Raw genomic sequence first — 21,074 nt, 5'->3', positions numbered from 1 at the left:
AAAAAAAAAAAAAAAAAAAAAAAAAAAAAAAAAAACAAAACAAAACAAAACGAGTTGTTAGTAGAATCACAACTAACTGTGCTCTGATCCTAGTTTGGTTAAAATTTGTGAATTTTAAAGATAAAGACTTTTTTCCATAAATCAAATATAGTATGAAGGTTTTATTTCCTTGCATTAGAGATTTGCATTAACTGTAAATTTGAACCTTTATTTACTCCATGCATGCCATTACAGTAAAAATCTTAAGGGAAGGCAATGTTACTAATAGCCTCAAGATTCACTTTAAAATATTTCTATGTAATGCTGCATTTATAGAAATTTTACCATACTAGTTTTTGCAAAAATCAATGAATTCCACCAACTTCTTTAATTTTTGATCAATCATGCTTTTAAGGTCTGTTTAATTACATACATTTCAATTTTTTCTTTTTTATATTCATGAATCACATACTTTTTTAATATAATTAAAAATGAAATGATTATTTGAAATTTCATTACTTTCATATAAATTAAAGATATCAAAAATATACATGTTAAATTATTATAATATGATTATCGATGTAAGTTATCCTTGGTTGCATGCAATATGCGTGCGTGATGGGTGCGTGCATGGCAGGTTTTTGTGCAGTAAATAGTAGAGAGGCAGAGTGGCATTTTTTCACCCATACTGAGAAGTATAGATCTATCGCATCAAGATTTACTGGATAGAACTTTGAGCAAAGATCTTAAGTCTTATTTTGGCCTTTTCAAATTATCCTAGCAAAGTAAGAATTACAACAAAATTTTGAGAGTTCTAAACTTCATATCTTTACACATTAGTAGCATCATCAAAATTTATAAATGTATAGTATACAAGTATCACTCGGAAATTACACAAGTACGTGCAAATACAATTCAAAAATATTAACAAAATACTTTTTAAAATTCAAATGTAAAATTAGAATTTTTTTTATTTTTTTTGGAAATACGAGGAGGGTGGACCCAGTCAATCCACCAACGACAAACTAAGCGTAAAGCAAGACAACTCTGATCTGTAAAATTAATTAGCACTTACCTTTTTAGCATTACCAATTTACCATAAGCGCAATTGCCTATCTGGGCAACACTTACCAAATATTGTTAGCACCCACCCACTACTTATTATAGCAAATTATATTGTGGACCATGCTTTATATTGCACCATGTTCTTATTTTTAGGTAGCACATAAAAAAAATATTTTATGTTCTCATTTTTAGGTAGCATATAAAAAATATTTTTTTTTTTTAAATCAACGCTTAATATATTAAAAATGAAATCCAAAAGGTCGGGTAGCTCAAGTGGCAAAGGAGTTACTTGTAGGGAAGAACTTCGAAAAAATCCTAGTTTTATTCCCGCCAGCGACGACAACTCTCCTTGGGCCAGCTCATGTGTTTCTTAAAGCAAGTGGAGATTAATCGGGTGGACCCGAATTGTTAAACATACGGAAAAAGATTCGATATAATAATAATAATAATAATAATAATAATAATAATGATGATGATGATGATGATGAATCTTATGCCAATAATCCATGATATCTAATTTAACTTGGCAAATATCTGGCAGTTTTATACCTATGTAGATCTTTTTCTGACAGTCAGTGATTGCTCGTAAAAAAATTAAAAATTATTTTTTTTTGAAGAGAAAAATTATTTTATTAATTTTACAATACTACAATAGGACCCTATAAAAATGTTGTGTATTTATACAATTAGATCCACATCAAAAATAGAAATATATTAAAATTTTAATTTAATATAATATTTTAATAAAAATACAATTTAAAAACTAAAAAATAGAAAATTAAAATTAATTAAATTTTTACTAAAAAGGCAAAATTAATTATTTCTCATTTTTTCCATATTTATTTCTAATTTCATCAATTGCGCTATATAATATTCGATGTTATAATTTATATAATTGTATATCGATCCAAATATTCTTAAATAAAATATTATGACAAATCCATTCCGTACAACGCACGGGCGAAGATACTAATTTTGTATATAATCAAACTCTTTTTACTTAAATTAAAAAGGAATAAATAAATATCAAATAAATTATTGAACTTAATTGCTTTTGTGAAATTTAGTCATTGAACTTTAAAGGTACAATCGAACCATTAAACAACAAAAATATGTGTAATTGAGATATTTTTATGATTTATTTTAATACAATTTAAGTGGAAAACATTTCAATATGTATGTTATCTCAACTAGTATGATAAAGGAAAGAGCGAATCTTATTAGTGTATACCAAATAAGTTATATATATAATCGAATTTTTATCGGCGACATATTTTATTTATTTAATGGTTTAATTTCACACTTTTTAATTTTAGTCGCTCGTCAATTGCACGAAAGTGGCGTTGACTCATTTTTTTAATTAAAAATTATTATTTTCGTTTTTTGCAAAATATTATCTTCATAAACTTCGTAATCTATATCCGGTTGCTTAACGGGCAGGAAACCGGGATTAGTTGTGTCTGCGTTGTCCCGAGCTTATTACCATAATCGCGAGTCTCCGCTATAAATACCCTATCTCCTCGCCCCTCACCCCTCGCTCTCTTCTCATTTGCTTCGTTGAGTTTATTTCGTTCTTGTTTACTTTTGTTTGTTTTTAGGAATGGCGGCGGCGGAGGAACAAACAGTCGTGGCGGCGGCGGAGGAACAACCAGTCGTGGCGGCGATGGAAGAAGGTAGTCAGGCTCCCTCTCTTCCCATTTGCTTCGTTGAGTTCATTTCTTCTTCTTCTTTTTTTTTTTTTTTTGAGAGATTGATTGGGTTCATTTCTTGTTTACTTTGTTTGTTTTTAGGAATGGCGGCGGAGGAGCAACAAGTTGTGGCGAGGATGGAAGAAGGTAGTCAGGCTCAGGTCCAGACCCAGGCCGAGGCTCCCTTTGTGGCGGCGATGGGAGAAGGGAGTCAGGCTCAGGCCCAGACTGAGGCTCCCATTGTGGCCATGATGGGAGAAGGTAGCCAGGCTCAGGCCCAAGCTGAGGCTCCCTTTGTGGCGGCGATGGGAGAAGGTAGTCAGGCTCAGGCTCCCTTTATGGCGGCGATGATGCCTAAGCCGAAGTTGGCTTACGGCTTCAAATTTCACCCCACCGACGAGGAATTGGTGGTCTATTTCCTCCGCCGTAAGGTGCTTCGGAGGCCCTTCCCTTTCGAGGCTATAGCCGAAGTCGATATCTACAACTTCGAGCCATGGGAGCTTCAGGGTTTGTCTTCCATTCATAGATCTTGTTTTTGGGATAATTTTTCATTTCTCCTATATTAATTTAATTGGATCCATCGATGCAAAAATTTTGTTTACATATATCATCGTCTTTTATTATTCATTCTTAATAATAATAATAAGATGATTATGGATCTAAGTTATGCTTGGTTGCATGCGCAATATGCGTGCGGTGTACGTGCATGGCAGGTTTTTGTGCAGTGAATAGTAGAGAGGCGGAGTGGCACTTTTTCACCCGTACTGAGAAGAAATATATAAATGGGAGTAAGATTAACCGGGCAACAATCAATGGGTTCTGGAAGGCCACGGGGAGGGATAGAGCCGTGCATCATAAGTCTCAGATCGTAGGGTTGAAAAAAACCCTAGTTTATCATGCAGGCCGAGCCCCAGCTGGGAGGAGAACTGACTGGCTAATGCACGAGTATAGGCTTTCAAAACAAGAGTTGGAAAAAGCTGGCGTACAACAGGTCGATCTCAATCTCATCATCCAATTCAATTCACATTTTTATTTTAATTCATTTCTTGTATTTAATTTCCTTCCTGTTTTGGGAGCTCAGAATGAATCTTATTAACGAAATTCCGTTTTTAAATTTGTGTTTAATTAGAAGGATGCATATTTCATCTGCAAAGTATACCTGAAAAAAGACGCTATGGGGCGTAGGGGTGTGCCCTTCAATGTAGAAGATTGGGAAAATCATACAGGCATTTTGATTCCTTGTGAAGATAATAATGCTGATGAGGATGAAGCTTCAGAGGTCAACTTGCAGGTTTAATTTTGATCTTATGTTGCATTTTACTCTAATTAATTAATCTTGTTGCTATCAGATAATCTTGTTTAATTTATATATGGCATTATATTATTTCTAATCTAGAGCATAAAAATCTAAAAATAGTATACAGTGTTGACGTATAATTAATCTTGTTTATATATGGTTTCATTGCATGGTTGCAGGGTGCATCGACGTCCAAGGCGGTTCAATTGCCGGAAAAGGCGCAAGGTTTTAAGAGCTTGAGGATCAGGGCAAGAGAAGAGGATGATGATGAAACTGAAGATGATGAAGCAATAGTGTGTTTAGACAAAGGCAAAAAGCCCAAGCTGATGCTTGATTTTTTCTCCGGCGCCGGCAAAGGCGGTTCGGACGACGACTCCTCATCCGCAACAATCTCTGATTCTCCGACGCCGGAGTTTTCCTCCGGGCTACTGAATTTCTCCCTCACCGCTAAACCCAAGGAGAAGGAAAACCATGGTAGCGCGGCTCCTAATAACGCCGGCGGCGGCCCTTTCAACTCATCCTGCCTTGAAAACTCACTGCCGCCGGGATATTTGAAGTTCATAACTGATTTGGAAGAAGAGAGGGATGGCCTGAAGCATGAATTGATGAATTCAGAAGCCACAGTGAGTTGCCTTCAAGCTGAGAATGAGGAGATGGCAGAGGAAATTATGCGCCTGAGGAGTCTTCTTCCCGGGCAAGGATTTGATTAGGCGTGCAGTGGATATCACCGGCCGGAAAACCAGGCCACCAGGCAAGGAAGCTAAGACCTGAAATTGCCCAATTTTTTATTTTATATTATATTATATTATATTATATTATATATATTGGTGTTGGATTGGACAATTAGTTATTGTGTGTTTTAAATTGTTTTTGCTTGTATCGAAATAGTTCAATGTTTTTAGCTTAGGAGGGTTTGCATTGCATGCAATCCCCTTCTATAAAACAATTTGATCCCCTAGTTTAGGGGAAGGGCAAATGTGCCCAAATTAAAGCTATCAACATCTTTTGAACAACTTTTCTACCTATTTTCATTAAGCACGTGCAACGTGTGTGTGTTTTAACAAATTTATACTCGCTATAATTTACGATTGCTATTAAAGTAGGATATTAGCTATTAACTATTTTTTGGATTAATTACGATTTCTATTTAATATTTATCTTGTTAATTCGTAATTTTGACGCCGTGTTGATCCCAACGGTAATAAAATGTAATATTTCTATTTAATATTGATCTTGTTAATTCGTAATAAAATGTAATATTTATATTTAATATTGATCTTGTTAATTCGTAATCTTGACGTCGTGTTGATCTCAACGGTAATAAAATGTAATATTTCTATTTAATATTGATCTTGTTAATTCGTAATAAAATGTAATATTTCTATTTAATATTGATCTTGTTAATTCGTAATCTTGATGCCGTGTTGATCCCAACGGTAATAAAATGTAATATTTCTATTTAATATTGATATTGTTAACGTAATCTTGACATCGTGTTGATCCCAACGGTAATAAACTGTAATATTTATATTTAATATTGATCTTGTTAATTCGTAATAAAATGTAATATTTCTATTTAATATTGATGTTGTTAATTCGTAATCTTGACGTCGTGTTGATCCCAACGGTAATAAAATGTAACATTTCTATTTAATATTGATCTTGTTAATTCATAATAAAATGTAATATTTCTATTTAATATTGATCTTGTTAATTCGTAATCTAGACATCGTGTTGATCCCAACGATAATAAAATGTAATATTTCTATTTAATATTGATCTTGTTAATTCGTAATAAAATGTTATATTTCTATTTAATATTGATCTTGTTAATTCGTAATAAAATGTAATATTTCTATTTAATATTGATCTTGTTAATCCGTAATCTTGACATCGTGTTGATCCCAACGGTAATAAAATATAATATTTCTATTTAATATTGATCTTGTTAATTTGTAATAAAATGTATGTAATATTTCTATTTTTAAGAAAATAAATATAACGTTTCCAAAAATAATAATAATAAATATAATAATGTTGGAATTGAATCCTAATCATTAGAATCCAGTCATTCTATTTAATTATATTGTTAAACTATTCAATGCTAGCTTTTTAAGATTTAGTGATTTTTTTGGGTAATATTTTCTTTTATGCTAAATATATTTAGGTGAAATAGGAATGAGATTTACAAGATTCTGCAGCATCCAAAGACTGAAATATTTTGTATAGAAATTGCTTGTAATTCTAGTTTTGATTTACCTTTTTATTTTTTACTAATTCTACTCATCGATCATTGATCTCCTCGATCAAACAACTCTAACTAACCCCGTTAGTTCAACCTGTAAAGTTTCATGCATAAGTGATTCATTAAGATGACCACTCCGGATCCATTCTCGACCTCTAGCTCAATCATGTCTTCAGGCTCGATGAACTGATGAAGTCACAAGTGAATCCCAAGAGAACTTTTTTGAAGTTTGTTTGAGCTTATACCGAGTTTGATGACAAATAATACATAACAATATAAGATATTGTGAAAAATTTTAGCTAAAAATGACACTTAATAGTCATTTTGAATCAATATTTTGAGTGAGGTCTACTTCCGATTTAAGTCAGGTCAAAGTGAATTCTCTCTCTTAAGTAAAATGTTTAATTTGATATATTATACAGTCAAAATGATAATATGTAAATAAGAAAAAATAATTCTCAAAGTGTACCCATTGAATTGAAAAAAAAAAAAAAAAAAAAAAAAAAGCTTTATAAGATTTTTTTAAAGTAGCATTTGTCCCACGTTAAAAAAGTATGTAAGTTTTAAAAAAACACAACACCAAGTGAATAGAAACCGCTTCTTGATTTGAATCAAAATTATTACTAAGAAAAACTGGAAATGATCTGCATTTGTCCACCATAAATAGTACATTTGAATTGTGACTACATTTATTGGTTGAATGAACATGCATGTATGCTACATAAACTGCACAGGTAGGGCTGCAGTAGATTTCAATTGCAGTATTTCATGAACATCTACTGATGCACATACAGGCTCTTCTTCAAGTCTGCCTCATACATTCCATTGAAACCTTTAATTTTGTCGTGCAGCTTTCACATTTCTCCGGGAAGCATGGTATCCCCGGGCAAATCACACACAGCTATACCCTGCGCGAAGAAAATAACATTGATCATTATGACTGCTCAAGAAGCAAAAAACTCGGCATTAACTTGTTTGATGGATATTTTTGTTACCTCTCCTGTGAGATGGGCTACACATTTCTTCTCAGCCAGCAACTCAGCTTCGGTCTGCAGAATGAGTTTAGATTCATTTTCGTTTCTCATTTCGTGTGGAATTGTAAGTTAAAAGTTTGTCAAGTTGTATGTGCAAATGAAAGCATAGACATCTTCTGTATCACGAGAATCTCTAAAACTACACTGCTTGTTTTGTTCTTATGGCTCTTTAAGCATCAATTTACTAGTTCCAGGTCAGAGTATTGGTCATACATTATTGAAAAACAAAACTGCAGCCTCTCTCTTTGCAAGTTAAATTTGTTAATTATGTGAAAATGCCAGAATAGAGAAGAAGATTACCGTCTTTATCCGGCTCCATAGATAGTCGTCAAATATTACATCCTTAACTAGTTCATAATCGCCATCTCCCTGAAAAGAGATGTAAAGTACGTAAACATCACAAGCCGTGAATGATGATCTAAGAAGGAAGAAGGTGAATCTCTGATGAGGAACTTACATTTGACCTGCATGGCATGCTGAAAACTATATCCTCTGCTATGCCATAAGGATTTCCATTGGTATATACCTAATACAATTTTGTAAACACACTTTGTTTCAGCCACAGTCAACTGTTAATGACACAAGTTCTGAACATCTGTTGACAACAAAGGAATTAAAAACACATAAAAGCTATCTATCTGATGTGCTTTATGCAGAGATCTCATAAGTCATTATGTTGGGCGAAAGCTAGTGAAGGGCCAAGTCCAGCACTAGGGATTGTTGGGCGGAGGCCTGAAGGGCCAATTCCAGCACCGTACCTCTCGAGAATGTGGCAGTATAAGGAAATAAAGTTTTTCTATTAGTATCAGGTCGGTGACAATATGTTTCATCTTATGACCCGTGCCATGAAGACAAACGGCATATCATCAGGTAGTTGTACTTATACAGATGTATATGAAGGTAAAAACACTAGTTTTTTAACTTGTTTCTCTGAAATGTAGCATTTACAAACTTACTCCGGTAGAGAACCAATCGCCTTCAGGTGTTGGAGTAACAAGAGACTTAATAGCATCGACAATTGATACTGCAGTCGATGCAGCAGAAGATCTTCCCCATTTCTGAATAAGCGCTCCACCTCTCTAGAAACCACGTAGCCAAACACTGAGGAATTGAATAAAGATACTAACAGCACATAAGCAAGCCATGAAAAACTAAACTTTAGAATCTTACCTTCTGGACCTTTTCTGTAAACTCTTCCTCGAGCCATTTAGTATCTTTAATAACCTCTTTTACAGGCAATCCATTTATTTTAGCATTTAGAAAATCAGGAACCTGATTGCAGAAAAATCGACAAAATCCATTTATTGTAGCATTTAGAAAGCCCGGAACCTCATTACAGTAAATGGACAGAATATGCTTAAAAGGAAATCTAACAAGTTACCTGAGTGGTTGAGTGATTTCCCCAGATGGTAACATTAGATACCTTATCATAGAAGACTCCCGCTTTCAAAGCAAGCTGCAGAAATCAAGATAGAGGTCATTGTTTTTGCCGATATTGTAATCAAAGTAATTTAACAGCTCATGGGTGGCATACCTGGCATTTTGCTCGGTTTTCATCTAACCTAGTTAAAGCATGAAAGTTCTTTGCTGGTATGTTTGGAGCATTTTTCAAACAAATCAACGCACTAGAAAAGATGAAAAGAAATTAGTATTGAACACAGTGGCACTAAGAGTAAACTTGGCATAAATGGGAAAAGAAAAGGTATAATGTTACTTGGTATTGCAAGGGTTGCCAACTACTATCACTTTGACATTGCGCGATGCAACAGCATTCAGAGCTTTTCCCTGTGATATGTAAGTAACTATATGAAATTTGGAACAAACAATTCGTAGTTCTCTAGAACTAGAAGTCCAAAAGAAACGTAAAGCACATCGTTTATCCTTCAATATTTATGGTCTTATGGTTAAGATGGTACTTGTTCAGCAAAGATCTGCCCATTTATGTCCAATAGGGCAGCCCGTTCCATTCCAGGGCCACGAGGTTTTGCACCAATCAGAAGTGCCCATTCTGCATCTCGGAACACATCATAGGGATCTATACCAATACTCACTTCCCTTAATAGAGGGTACAATGAGTCTTCTAGTTCCATAGCAACTCCTGAAAGATAAAGTGCTAAATATCAATATACATGCATTGATAGTACTTGCTCCCAAGTTTGTTATGGTGACAGGGTTTTTTTAAAAAATTCTTCTTAAAATGTAATTCAGAACAGAATTACCTTAAATTTACAGTCAAAGACAATTTATTTACTGAAACGTATTCTCAAATCTCAACTCTGATCACAAACTCATAACTACCTTCAAGAGCTTCACGTGAGCGCTCAGATCCCAAAAGTTTTAAAGCAATGGGTTGATCTGGTCCAAAAACCTCACCAGCCGCAAGCTGGAAAACCGGTAATACAATTCTTTAGAACGCAGGATTTTACCTTATACACCAATGATCAAGTAGTTCAAATTGTGAAAGCAGTGATGCTTATAACCATAATGACTTCATAATCCAAGTTCATTATTACAGAACCATAACATGATAAAGATTAAATATTTCTCCAGGGAAATTAAATTGAAAGTTCTAAGAATCAAGTTGTCAAAGAATCACATATTGTATAATAAATACAATAGAGGTGTTATAACAAGAATGAGTAAATTAATTGCACAACTCCATGGTTTTGTAGAACTAGACTCTTGTTTCATGCAGAAAAATGGTCAATATGGAGGTTTTAAATTAGGCATCTAACCTAAAGGGCAAATCCTACATAGCTTCCATTGGTTTACGGATCTGATTTGCACCCAACTCCATAACACACAGAAAAGAGAAATGTTTATTACCTTGAAAAGGAGATGATTAGAAATCATCCCGGCAGCACCTGAAACAGAAACGTTTATCAATTTCTTCCAAGAACTTGTCTCTTCTTCCTGTGAAATGTTATAATAAACATATTTAAAACAACAACAACCAAAAAAAAAAACAAAACAAAAAAAAAACAAAAAAAAAACAAAAACAAAAAAAACAAAAAAACAAAAAACAAAAAAAACAAAAACAAAAACAAAAACAAAAACAAAAAAAAAAAAACAAAAAACAAACAAAAAAACTTGTATATAAACCAGCTATCTTATTTATAGTAGGTTGATTCATGTGGCTCAACATTATTGGTTAGGATTCTATACCCTCATAACATGCCAGATGAATATCATCCAGTAGCAAGTTAGGAACTTGAATAGCTTCATATCAAATTAGAGAAAATGACAGAACTTCGTAAATCATACTTTGGAACAGGACTGCAATCTATCCATTATTAAATATTGAAATCGAAAATACTTTCTTATGTCACCCTTAATGATCATTACCAGATTAGATATAGGCACTTATGGGGAGATTATAAGAGGAATATAGTAAATTTCCTTAAGCTTCATTGAGGAATACCAAGCAAGCAATTCTTGAATATACAAACAGGGATATGATGTCAGAATATCAGTTTGATTAGCTTCAAGTATGAATACCAAGCAAGCAACTCTTGAATATACAAACAGGGATATGATGTCAGAATATCAGTTTGATTAGCTTCAAGTATGTAAGGTGGCACCAAAAGACCAAACCAGCATTCTACTTTCAAATTATATTGAAGATTGTTGCGCAAAGGTCACTGAAAAGTCATGTCCAGCACAAGGAGGCTAAGGAATTGTTGGACGGAAGCCCAAATGGCCAAGTCTAACACCCTACTTTTCGAAAATATGGTTGGCTGCTATGCAGGTATAAGTAGTGATACACGCCCGATCCTAACAAAAATATAGTAAAATCTAAAATAATTATATAATACACAACAAGTCAACCCAAATGGCATCACTGAGGTTTTAGTATCTTGCGCGCAAAGTGTTTGCAACTATGCCTGAGAAAACCAAAAAAAGAACCCCACCCAAAAATAAAATAAAATAATGGATCCATCTCTAATATAAAAAAGGGAGCTCACAAACTAGTTGCATCATATTTCCCACATGTAAGTTGTAACAAAGATAAAAATTTATATCTCGTAAGACTATGCACAAGAAAACTTACAGCCTTGAGATCATAAGTGAGACAGAACACTCCATAGCACTCCGATTTCTTCTTGGGGTCCTCTGTCGGCACGGCCACCGGAGCCTGAACTTCTCTGAGCATCAAAGAAAGCACTCACATTACACATAACAGGATTAACAGAGATATACATACATACATACATGAAGCAAATGGAATTGAAGAAAAAAGAAATTAAACTTACTTTGAGGTAACAGAGCAGAAAACTTTGGCATGGCGAGTACGGGGAGGAGGCCTGACATTGAGGCGCCGCTGATGAGAAATCCGGGAAGGGACATAAGAAAGCTTGGAAGAGTGAAAGGTGCTGGCTTTGATGGCGTGCGATGATGAGGAGGGAGATAGCTCTAGCATCGCCATGGTAGCAGGGAGAAGCAGAAATGAATTCAGGTTTGTAAGAGTGAAGAAGAGAGGTGAGTGTCTGTTTGTCAGGAGGATCGACGACGAGAGAGAGATTCCAGAATCTGTAAAAGCTTAAGATAAAAGCTTGTGGTTTTGGAGGGAGATGGAAGAAAAAAGGGAAGGAGTGTTTGGATTAAGCGAAATATAAGTCTAAGGCCATGCATACGACACTTGTCACTAATATCTCATCCTTTTATGTTGGATCCCTTTGAATTTTTTGTTCCTCACTGCTCCTCAACTCAAAATTTTTTTATCAAATTTCAAAGAATTATAATATTAAAACAAATAGGAAAGTTCCCATCATTATCACTTTATACTTTTTCTATCCGTGGATGGCCAAATAGTCAATATCCCACTATTAAGGTTTGATAAAATATTAAAAAATTTATTAAAACATAGAAAGTTAATATCATCTCACTTAAGACTTAAACTTATGACCTCTCATTTGAAAATGTCACTTATTCACTTCATGCAACTTGCAACCACAAGATCATTAGTTACCTATGCTTTGTATTATTTTGCACCATTCGAATGATTAAATTATATTTGGAAGGTTTGATTTATCTTTGGTTCCAGACATTTTACGGCATGTTCAGTTTTTATTATAAATTATAAGAATAAAATAATATTGTTTAAATTTGACAAATTCAACTGTTTAATTCATTTTCAATTCTGTAAAGTGACATTTTTGTTAAAATGGAATAGTCGTTAATTTTAGATTCCCCTCGATATTAATTAGTCCCATTGAGTGAATAACTGATCATAATTTTTTTAAGAAATTAATACCTACGATATTACCATGCATACTCAATTATCGTTATTTTGAATTACAGGAACACTGCCAAGAACCGATCTAGTGACACTAAGTTACTAGATACTGCATTGTAATAGAATCAATAATACTCAAAAAAAAAAAAGTTACGAAAACGTTAAATTATACTCCGTATGTTCGTATTAATATTATGGTATTTTAATCGCATGAATGTAGATTTTTTTTTTTCCTTCCTTAAGTATAATGTTTATAATGTTTCTCAAAGATGAAATGTAATATTTATATTAACAAATGTAATACTAAACCAAGAATAAAAAGCTTATTATTATATATGGTAAAATGTAATACATTTGTTCTCAAAAGTATTTTCTTTTATAAGTACACTTTATTCTTAATTAATATTACATTTTTCAATATAAGTATTACCAATCCTGTTTCATAGATAAAATCCGACCTGTCTCACAAATCCTTATCTGTAAAACAGTCTCACACAAGTGTGATCTTAAAATAATTAATTATTAATTATTTAATTTTATGCACCTATAAATAGAAACCTTAATTAACGGTATTCCTCAACGTCATAAAAAATACTCCGTATTTCCTATATTGGACACTGCCATAAGTTGAAGGGAAATTGGACAGCACGGACGGCACACTCCAAACTTATAGATGCTGCATTATTGGTCCTACTTAGTCTTTCATTTGCAGCAATATTCACTGAGTCGATACTGAGGATGAATCATGATATTTCGTGCCTATGTTTCGGTAGACATCCTAAATTCTAAAGTAAAATAAACTGTGCATAGACTTCACCAAACTCATTTCTAAGTGGTGAACTTGCCACGCCATGCCCCACCACAATCCCCTTACAATAATGAGTTGTCATCGGCGCTAATAAAAGTAATTGTATCTTCTGTCTCTTCTTTACCCTACATATTAGTCCAGCTTCTCTCAACATGAATCATATCCATAGGCCTCATGCAAGCCATAAGCATACGAGTACGGAGTATGGAGAATTTCCCTAGTTCCATACTCAAAAACAGAAACAAATACTACTATAGGGTAGAGGTACAACAATTCCAAATATGAAAATTTCCAAGTTTGTAACGCTAGAGAAAATTCATAATGACAATGACCATTTCTATAACCAGTATGAGTAATAATTTAAAAAATTCCAAATTTGGAACATATCTAATGCATAATGTCCTTGATTCCTCAAAATTATAGATTCAATGCTACTTGGAGTATCACAATATCCCACTGTGTTCAGAAGTACCATCCACCAATTAAATCAGTTTCAGTTATAATCACTTATGCCTACAAGCTTTGCTTCTAAAAGAATTTCCAGAAATAACTGATGCTTTCTTTCAACAAAAACTTGCTTGCCTGCCTCAGATCAGCATTTTAAGACTCACCGCAATAAGAAATGCCACCATTAAAAAGATTCTCAACAAGCTATGCATGAGAATAATATATGGTTTTCCATCACCTCTCATTGACTGAAGCTACTTTCCTCGAGATCATAGCCTCAGCTGTACGAATAGCTCGTTGGGACCCTGTAATTGTAACCTTCCTGCAAAACATACCAACATAAACATATTTCTTTTTCTCAACAGCTTAACAAGGAGAGAGATTCCTGCATTCTTATACCTGTCAGAAGTAGTCCCAGACATGAAATCACCCCTGTCAGAAATCTTTATTCTAGCTCCGCTAAGCTGCAATAAAAAGCAGAGCCTTAGCAACCATGCTAAAGGGAAATTTTTCGAACTTTCTTTATACACACTAACACACCACATACCTGACTTATCTCAATGATGTTCCTTCCATTCCGACCCAGCACCAACCCAATGTGATCATCTGCAACACCAATAGTCACAGAATTGCTCCTATCCTCCTGCAACAGAAAATGCAGCTTGCTTCAGACATATAAAAACAATACTTTTTTTTGTTGCACAACATATAAGATTACAACACTACTACAAGCAATAGGCAGTATCAACTTTGATTATAACTGTTTGCTACAGCTGTACGAGAATAAAGTCAGGAGATAGCTAATTGCCAATTTAGTATAACCATATCCAAAAATAGAATGAAATTTGGATGAACATATGCAAAGGCCATTTTATATATCCAACAACCAAGATATATATATACATATACATATATTTAAGTGAGGATGAACAAAAATATTAAGTAAGAGGCCTAGCATAAGTTGTGGTGGAACTCTAAACGGAAGAAACAACATTGTAAATGCAAGAAATCAGTCATAAAAGGACTTGAAGAATGAGGCCAAACCTTGCTTTGATATCTGTTATTCTGAAATCTCCCTCCAACCCCATTTGGCACATAGTTCATTCCCATATAAACCGCTGCAAAAGTAGTTGGAGTAGAAGAATTAAACTTTAACAAGATTCAAAATGAAGATGAATAGAGAAGCCACTATATTTCATACTCCATTTTTAAAAAACAATTGCATTTCAAATCCCAAATACTGTGGCATGCAGGGTTGCATGGATGGATGCCACATCAACCCTAGATAATAATAATAAGAAGAAGAAGAAGAAGAAGAAGAAGTAAAACCAAGAACTAGACAGAATTTAAGAGGACTTCCTTATCCATCCAGAGAATAATACTCAAGTCTAAGAATTGCAAATTAAGTCCAAACAGGAAAGTAATACCTGAATATGGAAATGGGGCATTCATGGACTGCATATAAGAAGAGTCTTCTGCCAACTTATATAGAATCAATTCGACAGCGCGGATTTGTTCGCCTAGAGTACCGGCCACTGTAACTAACCTATCATGAAATCCAGGGAAATTATTGTCTTGAGGAGAAATCTTTATGCCAGCTCCAGAGTCTTCAATGAATGTCCTGCAATTAAAGCAATTGTGTATTCCAGCATTACCATAAAGTTTCAAAAAAAAAAAAACTAAATAATTACTAGTAATGCTAGTATTCCTGAAAGAGGGAAATCACTTTGGCACAGTTAAAAGTATTGTGCAATATTAATGCAAATTAATAATTAATAAATGTCCAGCAATTAAAGAAGTCTTGTACTGATACATGCTGGGCCCATGATTATTTACGAAGTCCTATTTTATTATAATTACGTGATATTAAGAAACTATTAAATAATTATTTAGAAATTACTAAATAGTAGTATTTAACTTATTACTCTTAGTCTTCAAATTAGTTTAGGTAGTTTAATTATTTTGAAACTACCAAATAATCATTCTTAATTTAGGACCCTCTGTAATCAGCACTATAAAAGAGAGTGTTATTTGGAATAATAGGGAGGCAGAAATTCAATCCCAAAAATTGTCTAAGGGAGTTTTGGGTCTCAAGCAAACCCAATGTTTTTCTTCTTTTTATTTTCCAACTATTATTCTTTCTTCCTTTTTCCTTATGTTTTCTTGATGAATGGGCCTTCTGTTCCATTTCACCTTGCTTAAGCTTAAGCTCCAATAGAAAATATGTGTGGGTTTTGGGTCTCAAGCAAACCCCCTCCTTATTTCACCCATTTGATAGATTTCATTTTACATAGTTTCATACTAAACTTCTCTTGTAAACAAACACCTGGACATATGTAAAACATGTTTTCCAACAATTAACTAAACAACTTTAAAAACTGTAAAACATTTTACATTTTCTGCAGTTTTTTAACGGGAAATGAACAGGCAACATGTTGAAAAAGGAATCACTCACATACGGTTAAAAGTAATGTTCATCAATGAGTGATAATGTAACAATGGCAAGTGGCAACTCAATGGTCCACGCAGTAATTTTCAACCAGTGATATCAAGGGCTCATTGCAAAGATAAATAGATTTTATGGGCACCTATTTGGTCCGCAACAAGTAGTAACAAAGATAGAAATAATATGAGTTGACTTTGTTGATTGTTACACAGCAATGAGGAACTAGGTTAAAGCCTTCAACCAAAACTATAAAACAAAAGAAAAATCAAATGGAGCAGGATTTACAATCTATGTAAAAAAAAACAAAGGTTATAGTTGCAAGAAGTTGCCCTCCATTACATAAAAAGAGAAACTCATAAATGATCATTTACTACCTTAAATAAAGAAAGGAGCGCATCATTTTTTCCCTCCATTATGTAACTCCTATTTTATCTCACACCATCTATTATTTTCCACAATTATCAACTCCTTTAAAGTATAATCTATACTGAGTTTATTATTCAGAGAAAAAAACTGCAAAAAAACAAAACAAAACAAAACAAAACAAAAGAAAGATGCCTAAGTAATCATGAACAAAGGTATCTGTATAACTAAGCCCTTCAAGAAACAAGGTATTCATCTATATTTGGTGATATATAATCAAAAAATAGAGTAACCAGGGTTAAAAATGGAACTTCAGTATAACATTCTCACTTATTCCATTCATGATAACTCTAAACAAACACATAAAGTACAGGCAAGAAAATCATCACTCTATATCATTACATAGTTTTTCAATGCAAATATGCAGCAGCAAAGTGCAAGCATAACCCTGACTCAGATAAGATAAGTTAATGCTGTGGCAGTATGACTATCAAAAAAGAAAAGAATTGGACATTATCAATGCGGAGACAACTACATAGATGAACATGATATAACAAAGGTTACAGATGTTAGAGAAACAATAAGGATACATTCAAATTGAACATAGAGTACTTAGAAAACTTACTTTATGATGGCTCCTCCTTTCCCTATTATTCCACCACAAGAACCATTAGGCACAATTAATCTAAATTTGGATCGTGGCTCAGAATCACCACCGTCATCGACAAAAAACTGACACAGGAAAAAAGAGAGGAAATTGTTAAATCAAGAATCAACAGGGGTATAGGAAATAAACTTTGAAGGCCATCAATTACCTCATCCAGTAATTTAGCAAGGATAAGATCAAGTGCCTTGAGTATGTCATCAACAGTTCCAGATACCATGACAATCCTATCAGAGGTACCAGGGAAAAATTCATGATTGCGTGATAACTGAATTCTAGCCCCTGATCGTGATTGGAAATCATTAATTGTAGAGCCACCTTTTCCAATAATAGAACCAGCTTCAGGATTTGACAGAAGAAACTTCACATAAGTTGTCTTCTCTGTGTCTGTAGAATATAATTAAAACCCATATCAGCACCCTCATTAAAGTCCTAAGCATACAGCATAATTACATATGCTAACAGATGCTAATCTTGAATTAGATATCATAGCAGAGAAAGATTTATTTCATAATGGAGTCTTTTTATTTAGAATTGCTGAATGAAAAGTCTCCTCATTTGTCACTCTTCAGCAAATTAAAGGTATTTAAGGAGGACTTTAAAGTTGTTGTATGAACTAATGACTAGAATGTTAACATTAAATTGAAGTCATAACTCCTAATGAATCAGAATTTAGAAATTCGTGTCTTAATGTAGATAAACATAGGGACAAATGCCTGTGACACTACTGTGAAATCTTATAGTCATCAGATTCTCATACCAATTTCCAAGGTGACTCAGGGAGTCAGGGAACATGCCAGAACGGCAGCACCATTTCTGAAGCTCAAACCTCAGTTGCAATACAGTAGTATTCCGTAATACTCAAATGCATGTATATATACATATAAATGCTTAAATACCAAAAAACTAACACACACACACATTGTAAAATTGCAATCGTTAAAAAATCAAACCACCTTTAATTCATCAAATTTTCACGAAAACAACAGATGTAGACCACTATTAGGGTTTGGAATCACTGACAACAATGGCGAAACGGCCTGAAACTAGCAACTCAACTCACATTGTTGGCAAAAAATACAGATTCGAAAAGCAAATCAAAATCCGGATCCAAATTCACATTTTCATAAAAATCAAACACGCAAATTTTGGAAGCAGATCCAGCAGCAGAACACTAGACACAGCATAACAAGGAAAACAGAGGAGCGGGAGTGAAAAGCAGACCTTGAGGTGGCGGAGGCGGCGGCGGCGATGAATTGCGAGGGGAAGAATCATTGTTTTGCTCCTCGGCGGCAGACGAGTTCTGCTTCGATTCCGCACCTTCCATCGCCATTTTGGTGTATACGGCTAGGGAAACCAGAGAGAAGATTGAGATGTGAGTGTGCGTATGTAGAGAGAGAGAAAGAGAAGTCAAAACATTGGGAATATAGAGAGAGGGATGAGAGAGAGGGGGGGGGTATACGTATAAGTGAGGTGTAAGTATGTGTGGAGATTTAGGAGGAGTTTAGTTGATAGAGTCGCGTGAATGGGAAGAAAATGGTGAGAGAGTGGAGGCGCATGTGCTGAGATGTGGAGGCTAAACACTCGTTTTCGAGGGTCACCAAACACTTCTATAATATCTCTCTCTGCTGTGCTCTGTTTTTACTTTTACCAGTGAAAACCACAATTTTCTAAGTTCTATTAAAATTAACAAAAATGGAACAAATCCTATTTTTTCTAATCAATTGCATTAAAAGGTTCAGTTTTTCTTTAGTAGCGCTCTACTGATGCTCGAACCTACTCCCATCATTCATGTGGGAGTGTAAATCAGGACACCGGGTGCCACTAAACCACAAGATCTTTGGCGTATTAAAAGGTTCAGTTGATTTAAGAAATGTAAAATAAATAAAAAAGTTTAAAAAATTAGTTAAAATATAATACTTTTTATAAATCAATAAAAAATAGTAGTATTTTTAGTTAACAAAAAATATTACACGTTTCACTGGAGATAGTGTCGTACAAAACTTACTCAACTAAAAATATGTGTTTTTACTTTTTAGTTTCTTAATTATTTCTTACTAGTGCCAATGACCTTGTGGTCCAGTGGCATCAAACCCTTCAGCTTCAGTGGAGGCAATACTGACTCTTGTGCTTCAATAGGTTGAGAAAGTAATTATGAACAGATACTGCATTGTAATATAATTAGTAGTATTCAAAAAATATATATTTCTTACTAGTCATTTTAGTTTTTAACTTTTCGAATAAATTGTAATTTCATAGGGAAAACATGAATAACATAGCATAATTGAATGGAAAAATTTTAGAGAATGAATGTATCACTTCGTTGTTTTGCATTTGAAATACCAAAACTAAAGAGGATATAAAGAAGAAAAATAATAAATTACTATAATATTCATGTACTAACAGCGTGTTTGGTTCGTGGAATAGGTCGGAAATGGAATATCATTCCCGGGAATAGACCTGTTTGGTTCGTCATTCTATTCCTATGAATAACATTCTCGGGAATGAGTTATTCCCTTTGCAGGGGGAATGGTCATTTCTAGGGGACCCCCTAGTATTAGCAATTCCAAAGTATTTGGGAATAACTTTTATGCTATAATATCGAAAATACCCTTTGTATTATATTATAATTCTCAATATATATATTAAAATGTAAGTAATAATAATAATACATCTTTATTAATCTAAGTTATGAGTTGATTTTCAGATAATAATAATAATACGTTTTTTAAATAGGGGTATTTATGTCTTTTAAACACATTCCACTTATATTCATTAAACTAACCAAACAAAATTACATTCCTAAAGTCTATTCATTCGATGAACCAAACAATAAAATACAATTTTTATTTTATTCATTGCCTATTTCATTACCTATGAAATACTATTCCTATTCTCTTAAAATTCATTCCGTGAACCAAACATGTTGTAAGTATTTTAATGGTTATATTGTTCTATTGATTAAAATTACAACTTACTTGAAAAATTAGAGGATATGTTATAATGAAAAAAATATATATATTAGAGATTAAAACAACTATAAGGTTAAAAAAAAAAAAGACTAGTAAGAAATAATTAATAAACTAAAAACACAATTTCGTTATAGTTAAAAGAACATTTATACCTGTAAAACGTGTACACACATTCACACCCCGCATCTTGAGAAATCAAATATTATGATCTTACCATTATCAAACTTTCGAGTTTGTAATAATTATAAAACGAACCCCGCTCTTAAAAGTTTTAAATAATTATAAAATTGATCTTGTGTTTTTTACTAAAACCTTCAATCATTGATAAACCATAATGTATGATTAAGATCAATCATCATTTTTTACATGAGAACCATATACATATGTATGTGTTTATTTATGGGTTACACTTGCGTTCACAAACCTTATTCGTGAGGCGGGTTAGGACAATATGAAAAAAAAATATAATATTAATCAAAAATAAAATATTTCTTACTTATAATAGAAAATATAATACTTTTTGAGGAAAAATGTAATACTTGTACATTTTGATGTAAAAAATGTTACATTTTTCATCAAAAGTATTACGTTTTCCATTATAAATAATATTGGCAAGTGTTTGTTACTTATAGAAATGCAATACTTATGAGGAAAAATGTAATACTTTTAAATCAAAATGTAAAAGTATTACATTTTTCCATATAAGTTATAAACACTTTATTCATGATTAGTATTATATTTTTCAATATAAATATTACTTTCTACATTCACCCGACCCGTCTCACATGTAAAGATTTTGCTTATATATATATATATATATATATATATGC

General features: G+C 33.3%; 3 protein-coding genes across 3 annotated transcripts; 1 reads left to right on the top strand and 2 right to left on the bottom strand.

Moving 5' to 3' along the window:
- The first annotated feature begins 2,644 nt into the window (after positions 1 to 2,644).
- LOC116023656 (NAC domain containing protein 50-like) lies at positions 2,645 to 4,739 on the top strand. The gene is made up of 5 exons (XM_031264655.1): positions 2,645 to 2,717; positions 2,835 to 3,239; positions 3,446 to 3,723; positions 3,862 to 4,023; positions 4,209 to 4,739. Exons 1-5 carry the CDS (start codon positions 2,645 to 2,647, stop codon positions 4,737 to 4,739), a joined length of 1,449 nt encoding a protein of 482 aa, XP_031120515.1.
- Positions 4,740 to 6,858: 2,119 nt separating this feature from the next.
- On the bottom strand, positions 6,859 to 11,905 carry LOC116023156 (malate dehydrogenase [NADP], chloroplastic). The gene is made up of 14 exons (XM_031264130.1): positions 11,562 to 11,905; positions 11,360 to 11,453; positions 10,135 to 10,221; positions 9,607 to 9,691; positions 9,225 to 9,406; positions 9,023 to 9,093; positions 8,843 to 8,933; positions 8,690 to 8,764; positions 8,479 to 8,580; positions 8,265 to 8,387; positions 7,766 to 7,834; positions 7,609 to 7,677; positions 7,270 to 7,323; positions 6,859 to 7,182 (listed from the first exon to the last, which is right to left on the bottom strand). Exons 1-14 carry the CDS (start codon positions 11,732 to 11,734, stop codon positions 7,129 to 7,131), a joined length of 1,329 nt encoding a protein of 442 aa, XP_031119990.1. The 5' UTR covers positions 11,735 to 11,905; the 3' UTR covers positions 6,859 to 7,128.
- Positions 11,906 to 13,652: 1,747 nt separating this feature from the next.
- LOC116021676 (protein BTR1) lies at positions 13,653 to 18,729 on the bottom strand. Its single transcript, XM_031262139.1, has 8 exons — positions 18,497 to 18,729; positions 17,424 to 17,659; positions 17,234 to 17,340; positions 15,227 to 15,420; positions 14,844 to 14,917; positions 14,347 to 14,442; positions 14,199 to 14,263; positions 13,653 to 14,121 (listed from the first exon to the last, which is right to left on the bottom strand). The coding sequence occupies exons 1-8, from the start codon at positions 18,603 to 18,605 to the stop codon at positions 14,034 to 14,036; spliced, it is 969 nt and encodes a 322-aa protein (XP_031117999.1). The 5' UTR covers positions 18,606 to 18,729; the 3' UTR covers positions 13,653 to 14,033.
- Positions 18,730 to 21,074: the final 2,345 nt, after the last annotated feature.

This window comes from Ipomoea triloba, chromosome 6, assembly GCF_003576645.1.
Source record: "Ipomoea triloba cultivar NCNSP0323 chromosome 6, ASM357664v1".
Classification (NCBI taxonomy): Eukaryota; Viridiplantae; Streptophyta; class Magnoliopsida; order Solanales; family Convolvulaceae; genus Ipomoea; species Ipomoea triloba.
This window is presented reverse-complemented; position numbering and strand designations above follow the sequence as displayed.

What these genes read in the sequence shown, in the direction of transcription:
- LOC116023656 (XM_031264655.1), top strand. Translation starts at nt 2,645, where the DNA reads ATGGCGGCGGCGGAGGAACAAACAGTCGTGGCGGCGGCGGAGGAACAA. An exon ending in CGTGGCGGCGATGGAAGAAG is followed by an intron (nt 2,718 to 2,834) that starts GTAGTCAGGCTC and finishes GTTTGTTTTTAG; the next exon opens with GAATGGCGGCGGAGGAGCAA. An exon ending in CTTCAGAGGTCAACTTGCAG is followed by an intron (nt 4,024 to 4,208) that starts GTTTAATTTTGA and finishes GCATGGTTGCAG; the next exon opens with GGTGCATCGACGTCCAAGGC.
- LOC116023156 (XM_031264130.1), bottom strand. Translation starts at nt 11,734, where the DNA reads ATGGCGATGCTAGAGCTATCTCCCTCCTCATCATCGCACGCCATCAAA. An exon ending in TTCTGCTCTGTTACCTCAAA is followed by an intron (nt 11,454 to 11,561) that starts GTAAGTTTAATT and finishes TTTGATGCTCAG; the next exon opens with AGAAGTTCAGGCTCCGGTGG. An exon ending in CTCACGTGAAGCTCTTGAAG is followed by an intron (nt 9,407 to 9,606) that starts GTAGTTATGAGT and finishes TTTATCTTTCAG; the next exon opens with GAGTTGCTATGGAACTAGAA.
- LOC116021676 (XM_031262139.1), bottom strand. Translation starts at nt 18,605, where the DNA reads ATGGCGATGGAAGGTGCGGAATCGAAGCAGAACTCGTCTGCCGCCGAG. An exon ending in AAAGGAGGAGCCATCATAAA is followed by an intron (nt 15,421 to 17,233) that starts GTAAGTTTTCTA and finishes CTTTAATTGCAG; the next exon opens with GACATTCATTGAAGACTCTG. An exon ending in TCTGGGACTACTTCTGACAG is followed by an intron (nt 14,122 to 14,198) that starts GTATAAGAATGC and finishes TATGTTTTGCAG; the next exon opens with GAAGGTTACAATTACAGGGT.